Here is a 22,043-nt window from a genome sequence, read left to right as displayed (position 1 = left end):
TGGCTTGCACCTATCTGAAGCAGATCCAACCTGTCAAGATGGACTTAAGCTGTTTCCAGAGCTTGCTGACCTGTCCAGGTGGATTCTCTGGAGCTTGGAAAAATTTTGAACATATTAAGGAGCAGCCAATGAGAAAATTAAAGTCTTGGGCTGGTGACCATGACATGACATTGTAGTGTTTAGTACTCTGCTTATATTGGTTAGTGTTAGTGAGAGAGAGGGAGAGAGAGATTGGAACATGTTTTTAATTTTCACCTGAGATAAGCTTTATCAGAGACAGATTATTTTAAGACACCTGTTTCCTTTATTAGTTTAAAATCCAGGAGACACAGGTGATCAATTATTGAGAGCATTTAACAGTAATAGATTGTTATATTAAAGTCTATTTTTGCAGAGCCCAGACACTTTTGGGTCTGGGGGTGTAAATACCTTTGGACTGTTCCTCTCCTTACCACCTGGGTATATCTGATGGTCCTTGGACTCCAGCTCTATGGTGATCCTGTAACAATTAGCTGAGGAGTTAATTAGAAGAGGGAACCAGGAAGAGAAAAGCTTGTGGGGTGAGACCTCATTCTTCTGGAATTGGTGACAAGGCAGTGGATCCTGAGGTCCTCTGGAACTTGAGAGAGAGCAGGGCCCTGTCTGTGTCAGTGTGCATGAGGAGGAGAAGCTTATTATTATTATTTAAAAACCAACATTGGTGCTGTTACAAAACAGGCTTTCCCAGCGCTCTGCATCCAGAACCCTGGATGGAGGTTTCTTGGACCTATGACTGCCCGCTCTGCTTTCCCATTTGCCCAGCCGCTGGGACTGCTCCTCACAACACACTGGCTACATGAGACCTGGCTCAAAAAATAAAAGTAAGAAAGCAAGGAAGGAAGGAAGGAATGAAATAGGGCTGGTGAGGCGGCTCAGTGCATCAAGTGCTTACCGTGTGAGCTGGATGACTGAGCTCAGTCCTCGGAGCCATGGAAAGCTGCGCCCAGTGCTGCCCAGGTGCAGTCCCAGCATTCTTATCAGCGACGCGGCAGCAGAGACAGGAGAAGGGCCCAGCTCATAGGCCAGCTAGCTGGGAGTGCACACTGCCTAGAAACAGCAGTGAGAGAGACTTTCAGGAACGAGGGAGGAGAGCTGTCCTCTGACCTCCACACATCTGCTGTGGCGTGACACACTGACACACAGGATCATACACAGAAAGCAGCAGGCACAGCCAGGATTCAGTCAGTTATTGATCAGTGGTAGAGTGTTTGCCCCGTATATGTAGGCCTTGGCTCCATCCCCAGCACAGACAGACAGACAGACAGACAGACAGACACACACACACACACACACACACACACACACACAAAATCACATAAAAAGACAATCATTATTTCGAGGACAATCATTATTTAGAGGACAATCATTATTTCGAGACAACTAAATCCAAAAATGATGGTAGGAGTTGGTAGTTACATCTGGAGAATGGAGAAAAACTTTTTTCCCATTTATTTGTCTTTCTGAGCTGTTTATTAAGAAGAAAAACAAAACAAAACAAACCACAAAAACCCAGTCTTCTATAACTTTAAGTTATTTAAAAAAAATGTTTTATAAAGAACTGAATAAATGAAAGTGCTCTCTTTTTCGATGGCATGTTGTTTAGATGGCAGTCTGAGTCTTAACGCCCGTGTGAAGTTAGGTCTGCAGGTTTCTTGTATCAGGAAGAAGCTGAATCAGGGGAGGGTCACATGACAATAAACATGCCTCAAGAATCATAACGTGCAGTGTAGGCCAGCCTGCATAAATTTGCCTTAACAATCACAGTAGCAGAGCGGACAGCAGATCAAATTCTGACACACCCAGACACGGGGCCCGGGGCCAGGGGTCAGAGGTAGCCATCTGCCAACTCTATCCACTGGCTGAGATTACCCTTGGCGGTGCCTCACTCCGGGCAGGAATCCCTCTCCTGCAGGAACCAGAATTGTCTGGCCACAGCTGCTCAGGCCTGCAGTGGACCAGTTAGTTCCAAGAAGATGGGATGCTGAGGGGATTGAGATGTGTGACTTGAGTCACGTTCTAGAGCTATCCTGAAGACAGGTGGGAGCCCCACACCCCCCAGGACTCACAGGCTCCTTCCTTCCTCTTCTCAAGGCCTGGCAGCCTCTTGACCTTTGCTTGTCTGAGGTTTACGTTTCTGTGGGCCTCAGCAGCTGCAGAAAGGAGGCCGGGATTTGGTTGCCACTGGCTGGCAGAGCGAAGCCGGGAGACTCATTCCGGGCACTAAACAAAGCCCAATTAATCTTTGACCCCTGCCCCTCCCAAGAGCTTTGGCCCTCTTCCCATCTCTTTTCTTCCGTGTGGGCCTCTCCCTGCATTCTCTGTCCCCTCATTTTCCTCTGTGCCCTGGCCTGCACTGGCAGTTTCCCCCAGCTCCTGGCCCAGTCCAGTCTGTCCATGCTGTCCTCAAGTCCTGCTTCCTGTACATCTCCCAACCCTGACAGAGACAACCCAGACAAGAAGGTCCACTGGGCTTCTGAGAAGAGAAGGAGAACATCATCCACAGACTCAGAATCAAAGACTCACTTGGACATTTCTAAGTTGCCCAGGTCCCGGAGACCCAGCCGGCTGACGGTGAAGTATGACCGAAGTCATCTGCAGCGCTGGCTGGAGATGGAGCAGTGGGTAGATGCTCAGGTTCAGGAGCTATTCCAGGTGGGTAGCTTGAGGGAGTCTGCCGGGGACTGTGGACCTGGGGACAGGTCCTGAGATCCAGAGAGCTTTCTTAGAGACTTCCAGGGGAGCTGGGGGGCTGATGTGAGATGCTGTCATGGAGCATGCTCCTTCTTCAGACGGAAGAAAAGTCTTTAACCCCTTTGTGCTATGGAAAAGGCCTTTTAACACTGCCTGGACTCAGTTTCTGAGCTATACAATGGGCTATCTATCTGATCTATCTCTTTGCTAAGACTGTGATTCAAATGACGGCTGAAGAGTAAATGCTTGGCCAGACTACTGTGCATCTTCTATACATCTTTGCATAGAGTTATATGCATTGTTCAGTACGGTCCCTATCAATACTGTGGCTATCAGCTTTAAATGAATTAAGATGAGGTGAAATATAAAATTTAGGTCCCATGTCCCATAGACATGGTTAAAGTGCTGACTGTCTCGTGTACCATATTGCCAGCACAGATGTTACATGAGACAGTAACTACCTCAGAACAGGCAATGCAGAACTAGACAGAACAGGCAGGGGAATCACTGATGCCATGACCCCACTGGCTTTGACATGTGCCTCTGACTGCCTTTCTTCAGCCTCAGCCTGGGAAAGGATGGGTCTTGTCCTTGGTCACAGAAGGGAGTACTTTGACTTAGACCCCATCAACTCTGATCCCAGAGTGGTAGCAACTGATTCATCAAGAATAACATTTTGACCTCTTAACAGTTCTTAACCACAGTGCAAGCCCGGGCATGCATTGTTTGATTTAACCCTCCCACCCCTCCATCAGGTCTTACAGCTGAGAGAATGGAGACTTAGGGCTGGAGCGCTCAGTTGGTCGAGTGTGTGCATGAAGCCCTGGCTTTGACACCCCCCCCCCCCCAGCATTGCGTTCATGGTTCATGGTGGCACATTCCTAGGGGAGGAGGGATCCGGAGGGTCAAGAGTTCACAGGTATCCTTGGCTGCCTAGTGAATTCAAGGCCACCTGGGATCCACAAGTGACTTGTTCAAAGTCATACAGCTAGGAAGCCATGGGACTAGGAGTATAAATTGACCCCCGAGGTTTTGGGCATTGACTTGAACAGCCAGTGAGAATTTAGATCTACTAAAGCGGATTCAAGCATTGGGCATGGTCCGTTCTAGGAGATTAACCCACAGGACCAGCTCTCTTTGTTCACAAGAGTGTTTGTTAGCCTCCCTCCCTCCCTCCCTCCCTCCCTCCCTCCCTCCCTCCCTCCCTCCCTCCCTCCCTCCCTTCCTCCTTACCCCACTCCCTTCTTTCCTTCTTTGGGTCCTGTGTTAGGGCCTGTGATTCTTGCAAGCGAGGAGGCTGTCCTGCTATGGGAATAGGAAAGGATGGGCAGATGGGGTCTGGTCAGTCTTACAGCTCACTGTATCCTGTGGCCGTTTAGGACACCTTCGCTCTCGTCTGCTGAAGCCTCCTAAGCCTCCTTGTAGAGGGTAGAGAGATGCCCGAGCTGGGAGCTAGAGGGGAGCACTTTCTTGGTCTCCCATCTGTTGTGGTTTTGCCGGACACCTCCCGCCACCCCCACTTTACTGCCTCCGGCCCCTCCCCACTGGCTACAGTTCCATTTCCAAGGGTGTCTTGTGCGCGTGCATGAAAAGTCTCATATTTCAGACACCTCAGGGCAAGTCCTGCCGGGCCACAGAGAAAAGTGCAGCCAGAGAACCTTGTTTTACAAGGTGAAGATGGAGGGGGGGGGGGTGCACAGTCAAGTACCCATAACACTGGACCGGCAGAAAATACCTGGCCTGTAGTTTCCATGGCAATTGTCCAAAAGTGCCAGCAGGAAGCAGCTAAGTGCCTGGGGAGCTCCAGGTGGCTGGGCATCTTAGACAGAGGTCAAGGTAAGTCTGAACTTGCTCAGCTTCGGTTCTGCCTTCCGAGTGCCCTCCACCGCCCTGGCTCTGTCCTGCCCACCCTGTCCTGCTGCACCGTTGGGAATGGTTACAAGGAGGTGACACTTGTTAATCTGATGACACTCAGAGGATGTCCTCAGAGGACCAGTGTCCCCTTGGGTGTGTAGCTTGGCCTGGGGTCTGTGGGGAACTAAATCTGGGATGCACACAGTCTGGGGGCCCCGAAGCTTCTGTTCTCTAGAAGTTACCTGAGGATTTGGCTCCTAGGCAGGGACGTAATCGGCTGTACATTTAAGGAGACCCCTGTTTAACAACCGGCTCAGACACTATTTCTATCCCTTAGGTCTTCACTTCACGTCAGGCTCCTTAAGGATTTGTCCACACTCAATACTTTTACTGACTTTTCCTATTCCCTGTACCACTCAGTGCCCTGAGGTCTGTGGAGCGCTCTGACTCAGGTTGCTGTCCACCGCCCTAGGGTTAAATCTAATGAGCATATCAGCAGGAGACACCGTTGACCGAGAGTGAAATATTTTCTTCCTGCAGTGTCCATGATAATGGATTTTCCTGGTGACAGCTGGAACACATTCCTGTTGAGATGGTGACATTTTAAATCTGGGGTAACTTAGTGAGATCCTATCTTTTTTTTTTTTTTTTTTTTTTGGTTTTTTGAGACAGGGTTTCTCTGGGTAGTTTTGCGCCTTTCCTGGAACTCACTTTGTAGACCAGGCTGGCCTCGAACTCACAGAGTGAGTGCTGGGATTAAAGGTGTGCGCCACCACCACCCGGCGAGATCCTATCTTGAAATAAAAAATACACACAAAAGAGCTGGGGGTATAGGTCAGTGTAGGTAGGTCACTTGCTCAGCATGTGTGAGACCTTGGGTTTCACATCAATCCTGAGTAGCACTAAATACACAAGTAAATTAAAAGTATCGTTGGGGTCAATGATGGCTAATCAGGTAAAGGTGCTACCACGCAAGCCTGATGACCTGAGTTTGATCCCTTGCACCCCAGTAAAGATGGAAGGAGAAGACCAATTCCGCACAGTTATCCTCTGACCATGGCATACACATCCCATCACACACAGGATAATACTAAGACTAATACTTTTCAAAATGTACTGTCAGCTTGACAAAGTGTGTGCCACCACGGTCTGGCCTCTACGGCTAACTAGTGACTTGCTTTGCCCTCTGATCTTCAGGCAAGCTTTATTTGTTAGAGCATACACAAAATGTCACCACAGGTCTGACTGTGTAGCCTAAACTAGCCCGGAACTCTAGACTTCAGAGTAGCTGGAGTTATAGGCATGTGCCATCTTGCCCTGGCTCTTCCCCTGCCCTCTGAAATGCTGATACACTCACTCAGAATGATTGATGATCTGCAGACCAGGCTGGGTTCCACATCCCACTCAGCATCCACCTCTTGGGCTGTCTTCTCTAACCTTTTTTATTTTTTTCAGAATTAAATGTGGGGTTCATCCCATCCAATAAAGCCTTTACTAAAATATCATCACTTCCGGATGCCCCACTTGACTCTTATTTTATTTTTAGTGTTTCGACACAGGGTCTTATATGTAGCCGTGTTTGGTCTAGAATTCACTATGTAGCCCAGGCCGGCCTCAAACTTCCAGCAATCCTCCTGCGTCTGCTTCCTGAGTTCTGGGATTATAGACATATGCCACCACACCCAACCATTTTATATGTTTTATTAATTTATTGGCATTTTAGTTAATTAATTTTTAATTCTTTTTGAGACAGGGGTTCTCTGTATAGCCCTGACTGTCCTGGAACTCAAAGATCTGCCTGCTTCTGTCTCCCAAATGCTGGGATTAAAAGTGTGCGCCACTGCCAACCAGCTAATTTATTATTATTACTTCTGTGTGTACTGAAGAGTTAAACCCAGGGCTTCATGCATACCAGGCAAAACAAGCACTTTACCACGAAGCTACATCCATTTAACCCTATCTAGCTGTCTGTCCATCCGTCTGAGTTTTGTTGTTTTGAGACAGCATCTAATGTAGCCAAGGCTGGCTCCAAACTCTCTGTGGAACTGAGAGTGACCTTGAACTCCTGATCCTACAAGCTCTAGCTCCTGAGTGCTGGATTGCAGGTTTGTGTCCCCATGCCTGGTTTATACGGTTCTTGGGATTCAGCCCAGCATCTGTGGATAATTATACGGTTCTTGGGATTCAGCCCAGCGTCTGTGGATACTGCACAACCATTCCACCACCTGAGCTACGTTCCAGCCACCCTATGGCCAGTTTTTAACTTTACATTTTGAAAGAAGCTTGCTAAATTCTCCAGACTGGCCTTGAACTCCTGATCCTCCTGCCTCAGCTTTTCTGAGTGCTAACTTTTTTTTTTTTTTTCAAGACAGGGTTTCTCTGTGTAGTTTTTTTGGTGCCTGTCCTGGATCTTGCTCTGTAGACCAGGCTGGTCTCGAACTCACAGGACTGCATAGTGAATTCTAGGCCAAACACGGCTACATATAAGACCCTGTATCAAAACACTAAAAATAAAATAAGAGTCAAGTCAGGCATCTGGAACTGCTAGGATTAAAGGTGTGCACCACCGCTGTCTGGAGCACTAACATTTTAAACATGCCTATGTTTAATTTGGATTTTATCTTCTATTTTTCTCATTTCCCTACCTGGGAAATCTATCTATCATTTCTGCAATTAGTGATGTATGTATATATGTGAGTGAGTGAGTGAGTGTGTGTGTGTGTGTGTGTGTGTGTGTGTGTGTGTGTGTGTTAGTGGGAATCAAACCTAGGGCCTCTCACTTGCTATTCAAGTTCTCCACCACTGAAGTTACACCCATCTTTAGGTGTAGACATTGGGTTCTGGGCATTGTGAATTGAATGTCAAGTAGCTGGATATGTTTTAAGATTTATTTTTTATTTTTAGTTGTGTACATGTCTCTGTGTACTCTGTGTAGGTATATGCACAAGAATACTGGTGCCCTCAGAGGCCAGGAGCATAAGATCCTCTAGAGTTAGAGTTACAAGCAGTTTTGAGCTGCCCAGTGTGGATGCTCGGGATTGAGTTTACCTCCTCTACAAGAGCACTATGTGCTCTTAACTTCTGAGTCATTGCCCCGGCTCAAGTAGCTGCATTAACAAACAAACAAACAAAAAACAAAAACAAAAACAAAAACACTTTGTTCAGGTAGTGTTGGGTTTTATTCTATTGATGGTAAAGTTACTAGTGGCACAGTTTGATCTGACACTTGTTTCTAAGCTTTGATGGGATTAATGCAAAGTTGCCTTTAATCCAGGAAATCATTGGCCCTCCCAGGGTAGAGTGACCTTTTTGAGGTCTCTGTACGATCAACGATGACTGTTCAGCTCATTGCTCAGACTCGATTTGTGTCCAGTCCTGTGTTAGGCCTGAGAACTGCCCCCCTCTGGGCCTTCAGCCGCTCACAGTTGGTTGTGAGTGTGCATCTTAGTGCTGAGCAGAGACTCAAGAGAGTCCCTTCTGCCCATCGCCCGAGCTCTTTCTACATAACTGTCCTTACTCAGAAATTAGTGCAGTGACTTCTAGCTGCCTCAGCCTTCTCCAGGTCTCATCGCTGTCACATGGCTTCAGGGACACCACTGTGCTTTGTGTGGATCCTCTGGGAAGAAACCTTGTTTCTTCTCTTTCTGGACTCACAGGCCCGAGATCCTTATTGTGAAATATCTGAAAATAGTGTTCAATTTTTTTTCTTGTATTACTTTATATGTATGAGTGTTTCTGTCTTGTGCCTGGAGAGGCCAGAAGAGGTTGTTGGATCCCTTGGAACTGGAGTTACAAACAGTTGTGAGCCACCATGTGGGTGCTGGGAATTGAACCCAGATCTTCTGGAAGAGCAGACAATACTCTTAACCACTGAGCCATCTCTCCAGCACGTTTTGTTTTTTTTGAAACATCATCTCCTTCTGTAGCCCAGACTGGCCTGGAACTCATGATGTAGCTCAGGCTGGCTTCCTGTTTTAGCCCAAGTGTTGGGGTAACAGGTATGTACCACCATGCCTGACATTTAATTTAATTTTTTTTTTTTTTTTTGAGTTTCTCTGTGTAGCTTTGGTGCCTGTCCTGGATCTCGCTCTGTAGACCAGGCTGGCCTCGAACTCACAGAGATCTGCCTGGCTCTGCCTCCTCAGTCCTGGGATTAAAGGCATGCGCCACCACTGCCCGGTTTTAATTTTATTTTTATTATTATTATTGTGGTGGTGATTTGAAAGAAAATGGCCCCCAAAGGCACTATTGGGGGGTGTGGCTTTGTTGGAGGAAGTGTGTCACTGTGGGGGCGGGCTTTGAGTTCTTCTATGCTCAAGCTACTCCCAGTGTCACAGCCCACTTCCTGTTGCCTCCTGATCAAGATGTAGTCAGCACCCTGTCTGCCTGCACACCACCATGCTCCCCGCCATGATGACAATGGACTGAATCTTTGAACTATAAACCACCACCTCAATTAAATGTTTTTCTTTATAAGAGTTGCCATGGTCATGGTGTTTTTTTCATAGGAATAGAAACCCTAACTAAGACAGAGAGAGAGAGAGAGAGAGAGAGAGAGAGAGAGAGAGAGAGAGAGAGAGAGGCTTGTGTCTGACTGTAGACTCATACATGTCTTCATGCACATGTAGAGATCAGAGGACAGCTTTCTGGGAATTGGTTTTCTCCTTCTACTGTGAAGTCATCAGCCTTGTGTGGCAAGTGCCTTTATCTGCTGAGCCATCTCGTTGCACCTCTCCCTCATCCCCGTAGATAGGGTCTCACTGTGTAGCATTGGCTAGCCTAGAATTCACTATGTAGACCGGACTGGCCTTGAACCCTGAAGGATAAGCCTGCCTCTGCCTTCTGATTGCTGGGATCAAAGGTGTGTGCCACCAAGAATGACCAGGATTTTTTTTTGTTTGTTTGTTTGTTTTTTAAGAAGAATTTTGCTGTGTGGCCCTTGCTGCCCTTTACCTTCTGTGTAGCCCAGGCTAGCTTAAAGCTTCCACCAATTCTTCTGCCTTAGCTTCCCAAGTGCTGAGACTACAGGGTGTGCTCTGACATTTGACTTTTGTTTGTACATTCTGTGCAGTTTCCTAGTTACCTACATTATGAGAATCATCTAGTCCTGGCACTCCCCCTGAGCATAAGCATAAGGATTTTGTAAAGTTTGCTTTTTTGTTTATTTACTTTGGAAACAGGGTCTCATTTCAGGCTTAGTAGCCAAGGATGACCTCCTGTCTCTACCTCCCAGGTGCTGGGATTACAGGTGTGCTGGGTTTATGCTGGTCCTGGGGACTGAACTGGAGCTTTGTGCATGCTAGGCAAGCCCTCTCCCGGCTGGTTTTTACTCTCTAGATCGTAGAGGATGCTTCTTTCCTTCCAGGACTCTCCCTGACCCCCATCTTTGGTGAGCATTCCTTCCCATGTGCTCCTATGATCTCTCATCAAGGCATCTGTTTGTCACCATCTATTGTAACTGCTTTCACTTGTCTACTGACTTTTCAAGGGCAAGATCATGTTGTCTGTCTGTCTTGCTGTTATGGACCTAAGACTCATCGTCATCTTTGATACACAGCATGCCTTTAATAAGTAGACATAAAGTGTGTGAGCGCTGAATGAGATGAGTTCTTAATGGAAGACGTGAAGTGGGCAGGTCTAGAGTTTAGGGGAAAGGGGGTAACTCGAGCAATACTGATTTGGAAAAAGTGCAGAAGTCTCCAAGTGTTAACAGTGTTAACCTGTTAGTTACCTGTTAGTGAGAGGAGGAGGGAGGTGATGAGGGTTCCTTTCTGTTTTACTACTTCATTTGATCTGTTTTATTTATTGTAATTTACAAAGCCAACTTTATTGAATATAAATTGACATAGAGTAAAATGTGCCCTGACATCATAAAAATACAGTGTGTTTTACCCTTTATAAAATGTCCCACCACCAAGGTAAGAAACATTTCCATCACCCAAGAAGTTCCCAAATAACATTTACCTTTAACCAAATTATGTAATTGAATTGCTATCATTTGTTATGTTTTTTATTTAACCTAATTTAAACAAATTATGTAACTGAATTGCTGTTGTGTCTGGCTTTGTTGCTGCTGTTGTTACCAGTTTCCCTTCTGTTTTGAGACACGGTCTTGCTATGTAGCCCTGGTGGGTCTGGTCCTCTCCATACAATCCAGGCCGACCTCGTACTCACAGCAGCCCCCCGTCTCAGCTTTGTAAGTGCTGGGCTTACACTGGTGTGCCGTCCGATCTGGCCTCCTATCTGTTTATGCGATGACTCATTAACTGCCGATAATATGGAGGCTGTGTGAAGGCAAGATCTTTGCTCACTGAGGTTCCCAAGCTCATAGTGCCAAGTTCACCGCAGCTGTTAGACGCGTGCTTGTGGAAAGGCAGATTCCTAATGATTAAATAGTCAAATGGACAAAGAGAAATTCTGAAGCCACTAAAGAAAAGCACAGACGGGGCCGGCGAGGTGGGTCAGTGGTAAAGGTGCTTGCTGAGCAAGGTTGGTTACCTGAGCTGAATCCCGGGAAGCCGTGGTGGAAGGAGAGAAAGAACCAAGTCCACAAGCTGTCCTCTGATCCCATCATGTGTTCCTGCACACACACACACAGACACACACACACACACACACACACACACACACACACACGCACACGCACACGCACACACACACACACACACACAGACACACAGATACACACACACACACACACAGACACACACAGACACACACACATACACACACAGACACACAGATACACACACACACACAGACACACACACACACATACACACACATACACACACACACACACACACACACACACACACACTTTTTTAACGATGATTATAAAATACCCAGCTAGGTATGGTGGCACACACCTATAATTCCAGGACTCAGGAGGCTGAGACAGAAGGACAGCAAATTAGGGGCTGTCTTGGGCTATCGAGGACTCCTTGAACTCACAGAGATCCGCCTGCCTCTGCCTCCCGAGTGCTGGGATTAAAGGCGTGCACCACCACCGCCCGGCCCTTTTGCTGTTTTTTTGAGAGTTTCTCACTATACAGCTGTAGTTGGTCTGGAGCTAGCTGTGTAGACCACGGTGGCCTTGAACTCTCAGGGATCTGCTTGTCTCTGCCTTCTGAGTGCTGGGATTAATGGGCTGAGCCACCACACTGGGCATTTCCCCCACCAAAAGACAGGGTCTTTCATTGGCCTGACACTCACAAGTAAGCCAGGCTGGCCAGAGGCAAGCCTTATAGATCTACCTGTCTCTACCTTTCCAGTGCTGGGATTACAAGCACTCACTGCCATGCCCCAGGCCTGTTTAAATTGTAAGTAACATCTATTTATTTGTATGTATCTACACATCTGAGGTGCACATATAGAGATCCTAGGACAACTTGTGGGAGCTGGTTCTCTGCTTCCACAGTGCGAGTCCTGAGAATCAAACCTGGATCCTTTGGAAGAGCAGCCAGTCTCTTCTAGCTCTCCCATGCCCTTTAGACAGGGTCTCATGTAGCCTAGACTAGCACTGAAGTGGCCATATAGCCAAGGGTTGTCTTGAACTCTGATCCTGTTGCCTCTACCTCCCAGATGCTGGGATTACAGGCATGCACCACCACGCCCAGCTCCCAAGCTCCCATCTTATTTTGGGGGAGTTTTTATGTTGTTTGTTTGTTGTTTTGGTGGGTTTTTTTGTTTTTGTTTTTAGACAGGGTTTCTCTGTGTAGCCCTGGCTGTCCTGGAACTCCCTCTGTAGACCAGACTGGCCTCAAACTCAAGAGATGCCTCTGCCTCCCAGGTGCTAGAATTAAAGGTGTCCATCACCACACTCGGACAGTTGTGAGCCTCCATGTGGGTGCTGGGAGTCTAATTCAGGTCCTCTGGAAGAGCAGCCAGTGCCCTCATCCACTGAGCCTCTCCCCAGCCAGTCTCCCTCCTGTCTGAGACAAGGTCTCCCTCTGAAGTCTAGGTTGCTCTGGGACTCATGATCTGCTTTCCTCCGCCTAAGAACTGACATTGCAGTCACAAGGGAAGTCACTCTTCCCGAGTATCTCTTCCCGCTTTTGGGTAGAACATCGTAGGTGCTGAGTAAACGCTTATTGGACAGAATCCTCAATTGGCATTGAGTACGCTGAGGAGGGGATCACTATGGAAGACCGCAGATGAAGGTAGAGACGGGCAAGTCCTTGACAGTAACTGCCGTTCTAGCACCAGATGGTCAGATCTCTCCGTTACTCTGAACTAGGGTCAAGAAGCTCCTTCGGAGCCCGAGATTGATCTGGAAGCTCTCATGGAACTATCCACAGAGGAGCAGAGGACTCACTTGGAGGTAGGCTGGGAGCCTGGGGCCTGCTTCCCTGGGTGTCATGAACCGACTTCCGGCAGCACCCTAGCCAACTGAGCCAACTGCCAGCTGCAGAGAACCAAGTTACAGGGGAGGGATCTTGGGAGGCTGACGGGCGCTTGTGGGGAAGTCATAGGTCTCGGCTCACCTGGCTCTCTTTCACCCAGGCCATTCTCCAAGACTGCCCCTCCGACAGAGAGGTAAGGCATATTCTGCTTCTGCAGTGGGAGGAGGCCTAATGGGGGCGGCTAGGATAAGAGGAGCCTCTGAAAGGAAAGCTTGGCCCTTGATAACTCTTGCCTTTTCTTGCTCTGGGGGACATTCCAAGATGGATTGGGGAGAGCAGCAAGGTAACTGTGAGTTCCTGCTTCATCTCACTGCTCTTTCTCCCTCAGCCTTTTATCTCTGAGCTGCTCAGTCAACTCAAGAGACTTCGGAGACTCAGCAGGCCTTCGAAATAATGCTGGAGAGACCACTGTAGCCGACAGAACTTCTGTAGCCTCAGCCCTGACCTGGATGCTGGCTGAAAGGTCTTCAATACAGACAAGGGATGCCGAAGACAAGGAGAGACACTTGTACAGCTCAAGTGTGTGTGCAGCTACTGCTGGGCTCTCTCTGCTGGGCTCTCTGTGAGTCAGTTGTGGCTGGTGCCTAATGCTTCCCTTGGCAGCCAGGATAAAAACTTTAGGAGACCAGCTGAGTGTGTGGAGTGTGGTGTGTATCTATGCTGGGGGAAGGGAGAGGGAAGTGACATCTTGGAAGACGAGCATCCTAAGTGCCTTGGCTGTGCCCGCATCATCCATCCATCCACCTACCACTCGCATCCCACCCCCAATGCCAACAGGTGTTGGGAATTCAAAGATGGAGATCACAGCCTGGCTTTGAAGAGACTGGGAGAGTGAGGCCCAGAGGCCGTGTGCATAAAGCACACAGCCCCCTGGCATCACCAACAAGAGGGGCCCAACTGGTAAAGATAAGTTTTGAATTTCACCGAGGAGGCAACAGGAAGCACCTCGCTGGATCTGGAGCATTCAAGGAGGTTGACCCCTCCTCCACTCACAGTGTAGCACGGATCTCTAGATGGTACTCACCCACATCAGTCTCCGCCTTAGTGAATGTGGAAAAGAAGGACAGAGCCGAGGATATGTCGAGTGAAAGGGAGTGCCAGGGGTTGGGCAAAGTTGTTGGAAGACAGATATTGGATCTCTGAGGAAGGCAAGATGGGACAGGAGCCAGGAGGTAGGTCCTTTGTGATCAAGGTAGGAAGCAGGGCATGTACACAGTGTTCCTACATTCACTACTTAAGTACTAGAGAGACAGATATCCTACATGGAAGGGTCTTATGGCTAAGCTGAGCTGTCCTGAGGAGAAGGCACAATTCACTAAGATGAATATTCATACTTACTTGGCATGAGACCACCAGGATGGGGACTGTCCTTGCTGGGAGCTTACACCTTCTCATGAATTCCACAGGAATCTGCTTCTAGCTCCTGTGTTATTAGCACCTCTCACAGGCCTCGGGCTCAGGGGCCACAGGATTCTGGATATAGATGGTGTTGGGTGCCTGGAGGTACAGGTCAGTGGAAGATCATGCGTGTAGCATGTATAAGGTGTGGGTTCAATACCCAGTACTGCCAGAAACAAACTCACAAATAAAAAGAGTCTGGAGCTAGGGCTACAGCTCAGTGGTAGAGTCCTTGTCTAGCATGTACAAGACTGTGGGTTCAATCCCCAGTACAGACAAACAAATCTGGGGCCAACGACTGAACAACTTATTTTTATTAGATCGACTAAAGGCCAGGGCTGGGCCCTGGAACCAGGTTTCCGGGCTCCTCCTTAGGTTCAGTCTGCTTTTCCCCATCTGCCTCTCAGTTTCAGGCCAGCCTCTAGGAGGAAGGCCCTTACTCCTCCTTTCCTCTGGCTCCTCTAAGAGTCATTATCTTCTTCTTCTTTTTTTTTTTTGGTTTTTCGAGACAGGGTTTCTCTGTGTAGCTTTGCGCCTTTCCTGGAACTCACTTTGGAGACCAGGCTGGCCTCGAACTCACAGACATCCACCTGCCTCTGCTTCCTGAGTGCTGGGATTAAAGGCCTGCACCACCACCACCCAGCGAGTCATTATCTTCAATGGACTTTTTCTTCCTTACAAGGACCGTGAAGCTCAAAAGAGATGTGTTTACCATTGGTAGAGCCAAATCTGCTCTCCCACTGGATGCCGAGACTAGGCCCAGGTGGCCATGCCAGCCCGCTGGCTGCCATGGCATTGCCACCTCAGGAGGTCATCAGGGTTTTCCTCAGTGTTCTCGGCCAGCAGTTCGGGGGCGGTATGCAGAAGTCTGATGCTCTTTAAGATCAAAGTTATCGTGGCCCTCCCTGGGGAGCAAAGGGGTGAATGGCAGAGATCTTGGCATCCCTCCAGGCAAGATCAATCTACCCTTAGAACGCTCCACCCGTACCCACCGGAAGCAGCGGGCACAATAGAGGTCTCCATCGCAGCCAGCACAGCGCAGGGTAGCATCCTCATTGCAGATACAGCACCAAGGGAGCTCTTCTTCCTCAGCCTGGGGCCCAGGAGGCAGAGACTGGGTCTTCAGGAAGAGAGGAATGGGGGAAGTCGAGTACAGATGAGCAGCGAGCCAGGTGCAAGGCTGTGGGAAGTGTGGCGACGCCTGTGTGGGGCTTTTCTCACCTCAGTCTCTGCCCTGCTGGGTTGGGCCCGGGGTCGGGGAGCTGCTTCCACGGGGATGTTAAAGCCACTTGCTTCATCCAGGGCAGCTTCTTCAGTGAGCTGTGAAGACAGAGGAAGAGAACTACTTCCTGCTCTAAGCCCAGGCTCCCCTCCTGGCATTTCTGGCCTAACTTCTCAGCTCTTCACCCTTTACGTAACTCCTGCTGTATCTTCCTGGTTTCTTGAGAGAGGAAATATGGAGCCCAACTAAAACTGGAGCTGTGGAATGTCCACTCACGTGGCCCTAGAGGCCAGTGAGTGAGAGCAGACAGCTGGCTCAGCAGTGAGGCAGAGGCAGCGCAGGTCAACGGGGTGGGTAACAGGCTACCTGCTTCAGGACTCTCTGGATGGCCGTCTCTTCGTCCTCCTCCTCCTCACTGTCTGGCAGGTGATAGTCCTGGAGGGTCACTTGAATGAGGGGTGGGAACAGAGGAAGGAGTGAGGGAGAGGTCTCACCAGACGGCTGTCCTGCCTTCTGGAACTCTTGCTCCCCTGGGGGCGCCTATTTCAGAGCTGAGAATCAAGCTGCCTCCCTACCCCAGCGTCAGCCCTGACACGCAGGGCAGTAGAGAAGCATCAGCACCCGAAGAGACCCAAGGTCCCACCGCCTCTTACGGCTGCCTCCGAGTCCTCAACCCTGCTCTGCCCCGTCACATCTCAGGGCTCTGCACAGGGCACGACAGATCCTTTGGCACACAGGGACCCTTAGTACCTGTGTCAGCACTGGCAGGGAGAGTGGTCTGGGGTGGCGCAGGCCTTGGCCAGGGGCCCGGATAAGGAGGCTGGCTTGAGCCTTTACCTCTGTCGGGGTCCTGTCCCTGAAGGACAGCCAATCTTTTGGCGAGAGCCAGGAACCGTTCCTGCCTCGTGTTCTCCTCCCGTAGCTCAACCGCCGCCTCGGCCAGCAACCTGCTCTTCTCCTTGTCCAGGTTTGGGCTGGCCCACCCCTGGGAATCTGTGTGCTGGTTCCTTTCACCTCCCTTGTTGAGGTCATTCTGGAGGGAGGCCACTGGAAGGGGTAAGACAGGAAGGCAGAAGAATTCCAGAACCCATTTCTCAACGATTTTCTAACCATACAGTATCAATTGTTTTGCCCAGTACTAGGCTTATATTATAAACAAAATTACTATTTCTTCCATTTTTCCAAATATAAAGTAATTTTTTTTGTTATTTTGATCTTTTTAATTAAAGATGGGGGTTTGCTATAGAGTCCAGGCTGGCCTGGAACTCTCGATCTTCCTGCCTCTGCTTCACAGTTCCTAGGATTACAAGTGTGTACCATCATGCCTGGCAAGACCAGTAATTTTAGTTGTGCTTTTTCAAATGCATCAACCCCTAGCCACCCAGTTAATATAGGGTGGCTATCCTAGGCCTTCAGAATCAAGGCTCAGACATGGGGGGCTAAGGCTTAGCTAGTCTATGTCTTTCTGGGCTGCAATTAACATTTTCTGGGAGCAACAGCGAGAGGTCCTGAAGGAAGCAGCAGTCGTAGATAATGGGCAAGAAGAAATCTGATCAGAGTGGACGTGGCTCTGACATGGTCACCTTTAGTTTAGAGTTTCAGAGCAGGAGCTTTAAAAGCAAGTCGGCCATGACGGAGCACTCCTGAAAGGACTTCCTGTAATCAGGAAGATCAGGAGTTCGTGGTCATCCAAGTTTGAGGCCGGCTATATGAGGGCTACACAAGGACACATCTCATAAAATAAAACAAACAAAAGCAAGAATAGCTTTACGTAGAAGGCTCATCCCTGCCAGTTAAGGGCTGTGTGCCCGTGACCTAAGCTTACCAGGTCTGTTTCTTCCGTTATACATAACAACAGTCCTCCGTCAGATCTGAGACTGCGTCTATAATGCAGTGTATCAATCTTAGTTCTTGGGGCACGTTTAAGGGGACAGTTCTCTTTTAGGGGTGGGGAGCAGACAACAGCACAATCGCGTGCCCAGCGGCATCCCTGCCTTCCACCTACCAGACGCCAGGAGCACCTGTGAACTGTGGTAACAAAAATGTCTTCAAACATTCCCAAAAGTGCCCCAGAGGTAAAAAATCATCCCGAGTTGGAAAACTGCTCTGGAGCCTCCATATACCACTGTCCAAGAATCCCCTGTGATGGCGGGCGGTGGTGGCGCACGCCTGTAATCCCAGCACTCAGGAGGCAGAGGCAGGCGGATCTCTGTGAGTTCGAGGCCAGCCTGATCTACAGAGCTAGTCCTGGACAGGCTCCAAAGCGACACAGAGAAACCCTGTCTCAAAAAAAACCAAAAACCAAAAAAAAAAAAAAAGAAAAGAAAAGAGTCCCCTGTGATGTCGGGAACACTCCGTAGCATGCATGCCCCAGGTTCATGCTGTCCGTGATGTTTGCCGCATGCGCACGTGGGTAGCCAGTGGTTGAATGTGGCTGGCAGTAGGAGGCGACCGGAACTTAACTCTTTTCCTGTAAGCCCCGTACCCATTATCGGGTCTTCACTGCAGACAACACTGAGAACTTCATACAAGCCAGGCACTGACTGTGTTATTCCGCTTATTCCCCATGGCTTCTACCACCTTCTACCAGATAGGTTTTATCACACCGCTTGAGTTTACAGATTAGAGAGATTTAGACGGGTGAAAGAACTCATGTAAGGTGGTGGGATTGGGGTGCCCCATCTAACTGTAGAGCCGGTACGAGAGGCTTACACTGGCTCCCCTTGGAGCAAGCACTCGGTACCCAGAAGCTCTTCAGTGCTGACGACCACTCTCTGACTCATAGTCACCTCCCAAGAGGGTGGGCGGGAGAGGCAGGGCAGGACTTTGCAGAAGCCAAGTGGACAGGTTACCTGGGCCTCTTCGTTCCCGGCTTTCATCAATGGCCACCTCAGCTGCCAGCTGTGTGAGCAGATCCTGCGTCTGCTGAGCCTGGGTCCTGGTGTCTGGCGCCTGGTGTGCCTGTGCGGAGGAGGGGGCCTCAGTGGGGGACAGGGGTGTGGGGAAGGCCACACCGGAAGTCCAGAAGTCTGAGTCGGGGCTGGTTGCTGAGGAGTTTTCGAAGCCCACGGGAAGGGATGAGTTCAGGTCCACCCAGGTGAGGAGGTCTGGCAGCTCCCAGCAGGACTGAGTATCCACTCTCTGCTGACGTACTCAGTCCTGCTGCTGGGCACTTGTTCTGTGGCCTGAAGGCAGACCTAAGGCTCAGGAGGTAGGGGTGGGAGGCCTTACTAACTCCTGCAAAGCACATCATGATCATACATGTAGCTGGGCTTCTGTAGGGTGCTTGCCCTAGGAAACCCTTCTCCCCACGCCACGCCACTCACCGGTCTCACGGCGTGAGAAGGTAACGCTCTGCCCTGTAATGCTGCAAGCCGGTTCTCCACCTCCTCCGTGGAAGGGACGGAGCCCTGGACTTCACCCTTCAGTGCGGCTAGTCGAGCCTCTATCTCCGCCTGGGAGGGCACCGACTCTGTAAGTGGCAAGCAGAGGGCTTGTAAGGACCAGAGGCAGCGCAGACCCCAGGCCTGCCCTGTGCCTTTGAGGTCCCCCTGTGCTGTGGATATCACTCTATATAAATAAAACACTGATGGCCAGTGACCAGGCAGGAAGTATAGGCGAGACAAGGAGAGAGGAGAATTGGGGAAACAGGAAGAAGGAGGAGAGACACTACAGCCACCGCCAGGACACGCAGCATGTGAAGACGCTGGTAAGCCACCAGCCACGTGGCAAGGTATACATTTATAGAAATGGGTTAATTTAAGATAAAAGAACAGTTAGCAAGAAGCCTGCCACGGCCATACAGTTTATAAGTGATATAAGCGTCTGAGTGATTATTTTATATGTGGATTGTGGGACTGCGGGGCTTGGGGAACCTGGAGAGAAGCTCTCCAGCAACACCCCTGCCCACTTCAACTCACTGGGCTTGTTTTCCTGACGGAGCCGCGCCAGGCGGTCAGCGATGGCTTGGTCTTGTGGAGTTAGGCCCTGGCTCTGGAGAGTGCTGGGCTTTTTCTTGGCTTCCAAGGCTGCCACACGCCTGGCAGGACATGAGGTAGATACTCTTAAGGCAAAGGGGAAGGCTGAAGGCACCCATCCAGATCAACTGGGGCCTCAAGAGGCCATCGTCTGGGGCCTCTATTTATGTGGTACTGCAGCCAGGCCCAGCTGACCAGCTGAAGGTCTGCCTGAGAGGGAAGAGTTCCCAAATGCCTGTTCTGAGAACAGGTTAATGAGCTGCTTTCAGAATCTGAGAAGGGAGCCAGGAGCCCGGAGGTGGGCATTCTCTTTAGCCTGCACCCATGTGATCTGGGGACCAGGGTCCTGCTGCTGGGGTCCTTGTCCTTTGCTGTCAGTACTTACTTCTTGTAGTTCTGAGGTGGCGACCACTTGGAGGTATTGTCAGAAGATCCTCTAGAGAGGAAATGTAGTGTGAGAAGTCCCATCGTCAGTGATTTCTACCCCAAATACTTCCTAGGCAGGCCTCTGGCCAGGGACCACAAGGCCACAGGCCTGCTCAGATGCTTACTGTCGTGTCTGTCTGAACCCTTGGCCATGCCTTTCTCTCACCTGGTCAGGACTGCGTGGCACTGCTTGCAGACTTTCTGTTGAGTGTTGCCAGCCCGAGGTACCAGAGCGTTGAAGCTAAGACAGCCATTACAGAAGGCCCGACCGCAGTTCTTACAGCCGTACTGTAAGAAACACGAAGCAGGACGCTCCATCTCTCACCCACCCCTATCGGCTCTTCTCTGGGACTCTCTAAGTAAGCACTCACAGAAAGAAGAAATTGAAGTTGTGACCAGATGTTGGAGGAAGGAAGAGCAGTGGGATCCCTAGGGTCCGGGGAGAGAGAGGGGGAGAGGGCACAGCAATTCCTTGGTTTTCAGGGTCTTCTTCAAGTCAGATAAAATTTCAGGCAAAACTCACATGCTTTCTACCATTTTCAATGTCTTACCACGGGGGTGAACAATGAAGACAAACAGAGCCCTGGGAGTCAGGTCGCTGGCTAGTCAACAAAGGAGAATCAGACCCAGTGCAGATGCTATGCTTTCTCTGCTCTGGCAAGATGGGGGCGGGAGGTTGGCTCAGGATAGGGTGGTAACAATAGCTTCAGTTATTAAGTACTTAGTGTGTACCAGGCACACAGCTTGGGCCTTAAAATCCATCATCTGACCTAACTGTCATAATTTACACACATTATCATATTTGATCCTGATGCCCACCATTAGTATCTCTATTTTAACAGGGGCCAGAGAAATTACAGGACTTGTTCAATTTAGGTCTTTTCGTGCATAAGACAGGGCCGCTGAAATCTGAACCCTGACTCTGAAATTCACGCTCCTGAAGTGCTCTAGTCCTGCATATCATGAATTCATCCCACTTATTTCCCACTGTCTCCCCAGAAGCTTACAAGGAGGACCTGGTAAGTCTGTGTTGAGAACAAGAAGGCCTTTCCATTGCGCCCTGGGAGAAAGAGGAAATAATTGTAATCTAACCTGGGTAAAGGCAGGCTGCCTATGAGGCAGGTTTCAGAACAGAGAGTAATGGGCACGGTGTGACACACAGCGGTCACAGGACATTAAACGACCGAGATGGAGAAAAGCAGAGAATGGAGAAGCAGGAAGCAGATGCTTCACTGGGCGGTTAAAAAAAAAAAAAGTGTGCTTTTGGAACCTGACAGTAATACACTATCATTTTAGGGTGCTTTCAGCTCCAGCCCCTCACCAAACCCCTTTAAAATTTTATTTTAATTACATTATTTCTTTGTGAGTGTGTGTGTGGACATGTGCATGCCATGGCACGTGTGTGGAGATCAGGGAATAACTTGCGGGAGTTCTCTCCTTCCTGGGGTTCGAACTGAGGTCATCCCGGCTTGGCGGCAAGTGCGCTTACCCGCAGAGCCATCTCCCTGGATCTCATCATACCATCATCTTAACCCAGAAAGCGAGTGGGCATTCGCCCCACTTTACAGAAATGTTAACGGGGTTACTTCGTCAAAACCACACCAAGCTGGGTCTTTGGCCTGCAAGTCCCGTGCTCTTCCGTTCGCCCCGCGTCCTCCCTTGGCCCTCCAGCTCTCTAGGAGAACACTCGCCTCCTTCTTGAAGAGGGTGAACTTGACAGCACAGCCGTAGCACCTGCTCTCCATGGCGACCCGGCGCCACAGATCCGAGGGACAGCCTCTCACCAGCGCAGCGTAGGCCGATCAGACCCTCAAGCCTACGCAGCCCAGCTCTACACGCCCACCCGCGCCATGCAGCCGCCGCCCTGCGCGGGGGGAATTCTGACTCTCTCCGCTCACCACCCCGCGGGCGGCCGCGGAGTGTGGCATGCTGGGAGTCGTAGTTCTTTTTCCGCGGCGCGCTCCTCCATAGTCAGTCAAACCTCAACCGGATCGCGCCGATTCCCAGGGGCCTTAGCGCCGTTGGGCCGGC

At 49.7% G+C, this 22,043-nt stretch overlaps 2 protein-coding genes across 4 annotated transcripts; one reads left to right on the top strand and one right to left on the bottom strand.

Moving 5' to 3' along the window:
- The first annotated feature begins 965 nt into the window (after positions 1 to 965).
- Ppp1r14d (protein phosphatase 1 regulatory inhibitor subunit 14D) lies at positions 966 to 13,617 on the top strand. Of its 2 annotated transcripts, XM_015997890.3 has the most exons (5): positions 966 to 2,691; positions 4,337 to 4,401; positions 12,824 to 12,907; positions 13,090 to 13,122; positions 13,318 to 13,617. In XM_015997890.3, the coding sequence occupies exons 1-5, from the start codon at positions 2,434 to 2,436 to the stop codon at positions 13,553 to 13,555; spliced, it is 678 nt and encodes a 225-aa protein (XP_015853376.2). In that variant the 5' UTR covers positions 966 to 2,433; the 3' UTR covers positions 13,556 to 13,617. The 2 variants fall into 2 exon arrangements, with proteins under 2 accessions (XP_015853376.2, XP_006979268.2); XM_006979206.4 differs by lacking the exon at positions 4,337 to 4,401 and having other exon boundaries at positions 974 to 2,691.
- Positions 13,618 to 14,683: 1,066 nt separating this feature from the next.
- Positions 14,684 to 22,021, bottom strand: Zfyve19 (zinc finger FYVE-type containing 19). Of its 2 annotated transcripts, none has more exons than XM_006979208.4 (11): positions 21,704 to 22,021; positions 20,179 to 20,300; positions 19,972 to 20,022; positions 19,530 to 19,648; positions 18,936 to 19,081; positions 18,462 to 18,570; positions 16,447 to 16,656; positions 15,976 to 16,055; positions 15,609 to 15,707; positions 15,380 to 15,507; positions 14,684 to 15,292 (listed from the first exon to the last, which is right to left on the bottom strand). In XM_006979208.4, the coding sequence occupies exons 1-11, from the start codon at positions 21,755 to 21,757 to the stop codon at positions 15,214 to 15,216; spliced, it is 1,197 nt and encodes a 398-aa protein (XP_006979270.2). In that variant the 5' UTR covers positions 21,758 to 22,021; the 3' UTR covers positions 14,684 to 15,213. The 2 variants fall into 2 exon arrangements, with proteins under 2 accessions (XP_006979270.2, XP_042131897.2); XM_042275963.2 differs by lacking the exon at positions 21,704 to 22,021 and adding an exon at positions 21,502 to 21,679.
- Positions 22,022 to 22,043: the final 22 nt, after the last annotated feature.

This window comes from Peromyscus maniculatus, chromosome 4 (genome assembly GCF_049852395.1).
Source record: "Peromyscus maniculatus bairdii isolate BWxNUB_F1_BW_parent chromosome 4, HU_Pman_BW_mat_3.1, whole genome shotgun sequence".
Classification (NCBI taxonomy): Eukaryota; Metazoa; Chordata; class Mammalia; order Rodentia; family Cricetidae; genus Peromyscus; species Peromyscus maniculatus.
Note: the sequence above shows the minus strand (reverse complement) of the source record. Positions and strands in the feature narration are given on the sequence as shown.

Excerpts from the sequence above, each read along its gene's own strand:
- Ppp1r14d (XM_015997890.3), top strand. The coding sequence starts at position 2,434 with ATGCTGTCCTCAAGTCCTGCTTCCTGTACATCTCCCAACCCTGACAGA. Across the intron at positions 2,692-4,336 it reads AGGTTCAGGAGCTATTCCAG|ACACCTCAGGGCAAGTCCTG; the intron begins GTGGGTAGCTTG and ends CTCATATTTCAG. Across the intron at positions 4,402-12,823 it reads AGAGAACCTTGTTTTACAAG|GGTCAAGAAGCTCCTTCGGA; the intron begins GTGAAGATGGAG and ends ACTCTGAACTAG.
- Zfyve19 (XM_006979208.4), bottom strand. The coding sequence starts at position 21,757 with ATGGAGAGCAGGTGCTACGGCTGTGCTGTCAAGTTCACCCTCTTCAAG. Across the intron at positions 20,301-21,703 it reads TCACCCTCTTCAAGAAGGAG|TACGGCTGTAAGAACTGCGG; the intron begins GCGAGTGTTCTC and ends TGTTTCTTACAG. Across the intron at positions 16,657-18,461 it reads CCGGGAACGAAGAGGCCCAG|TGGCCTCCCTCCAGAATGAC; the intron begins GTAACCTGTCCA and ends TACCCCTTCCAG.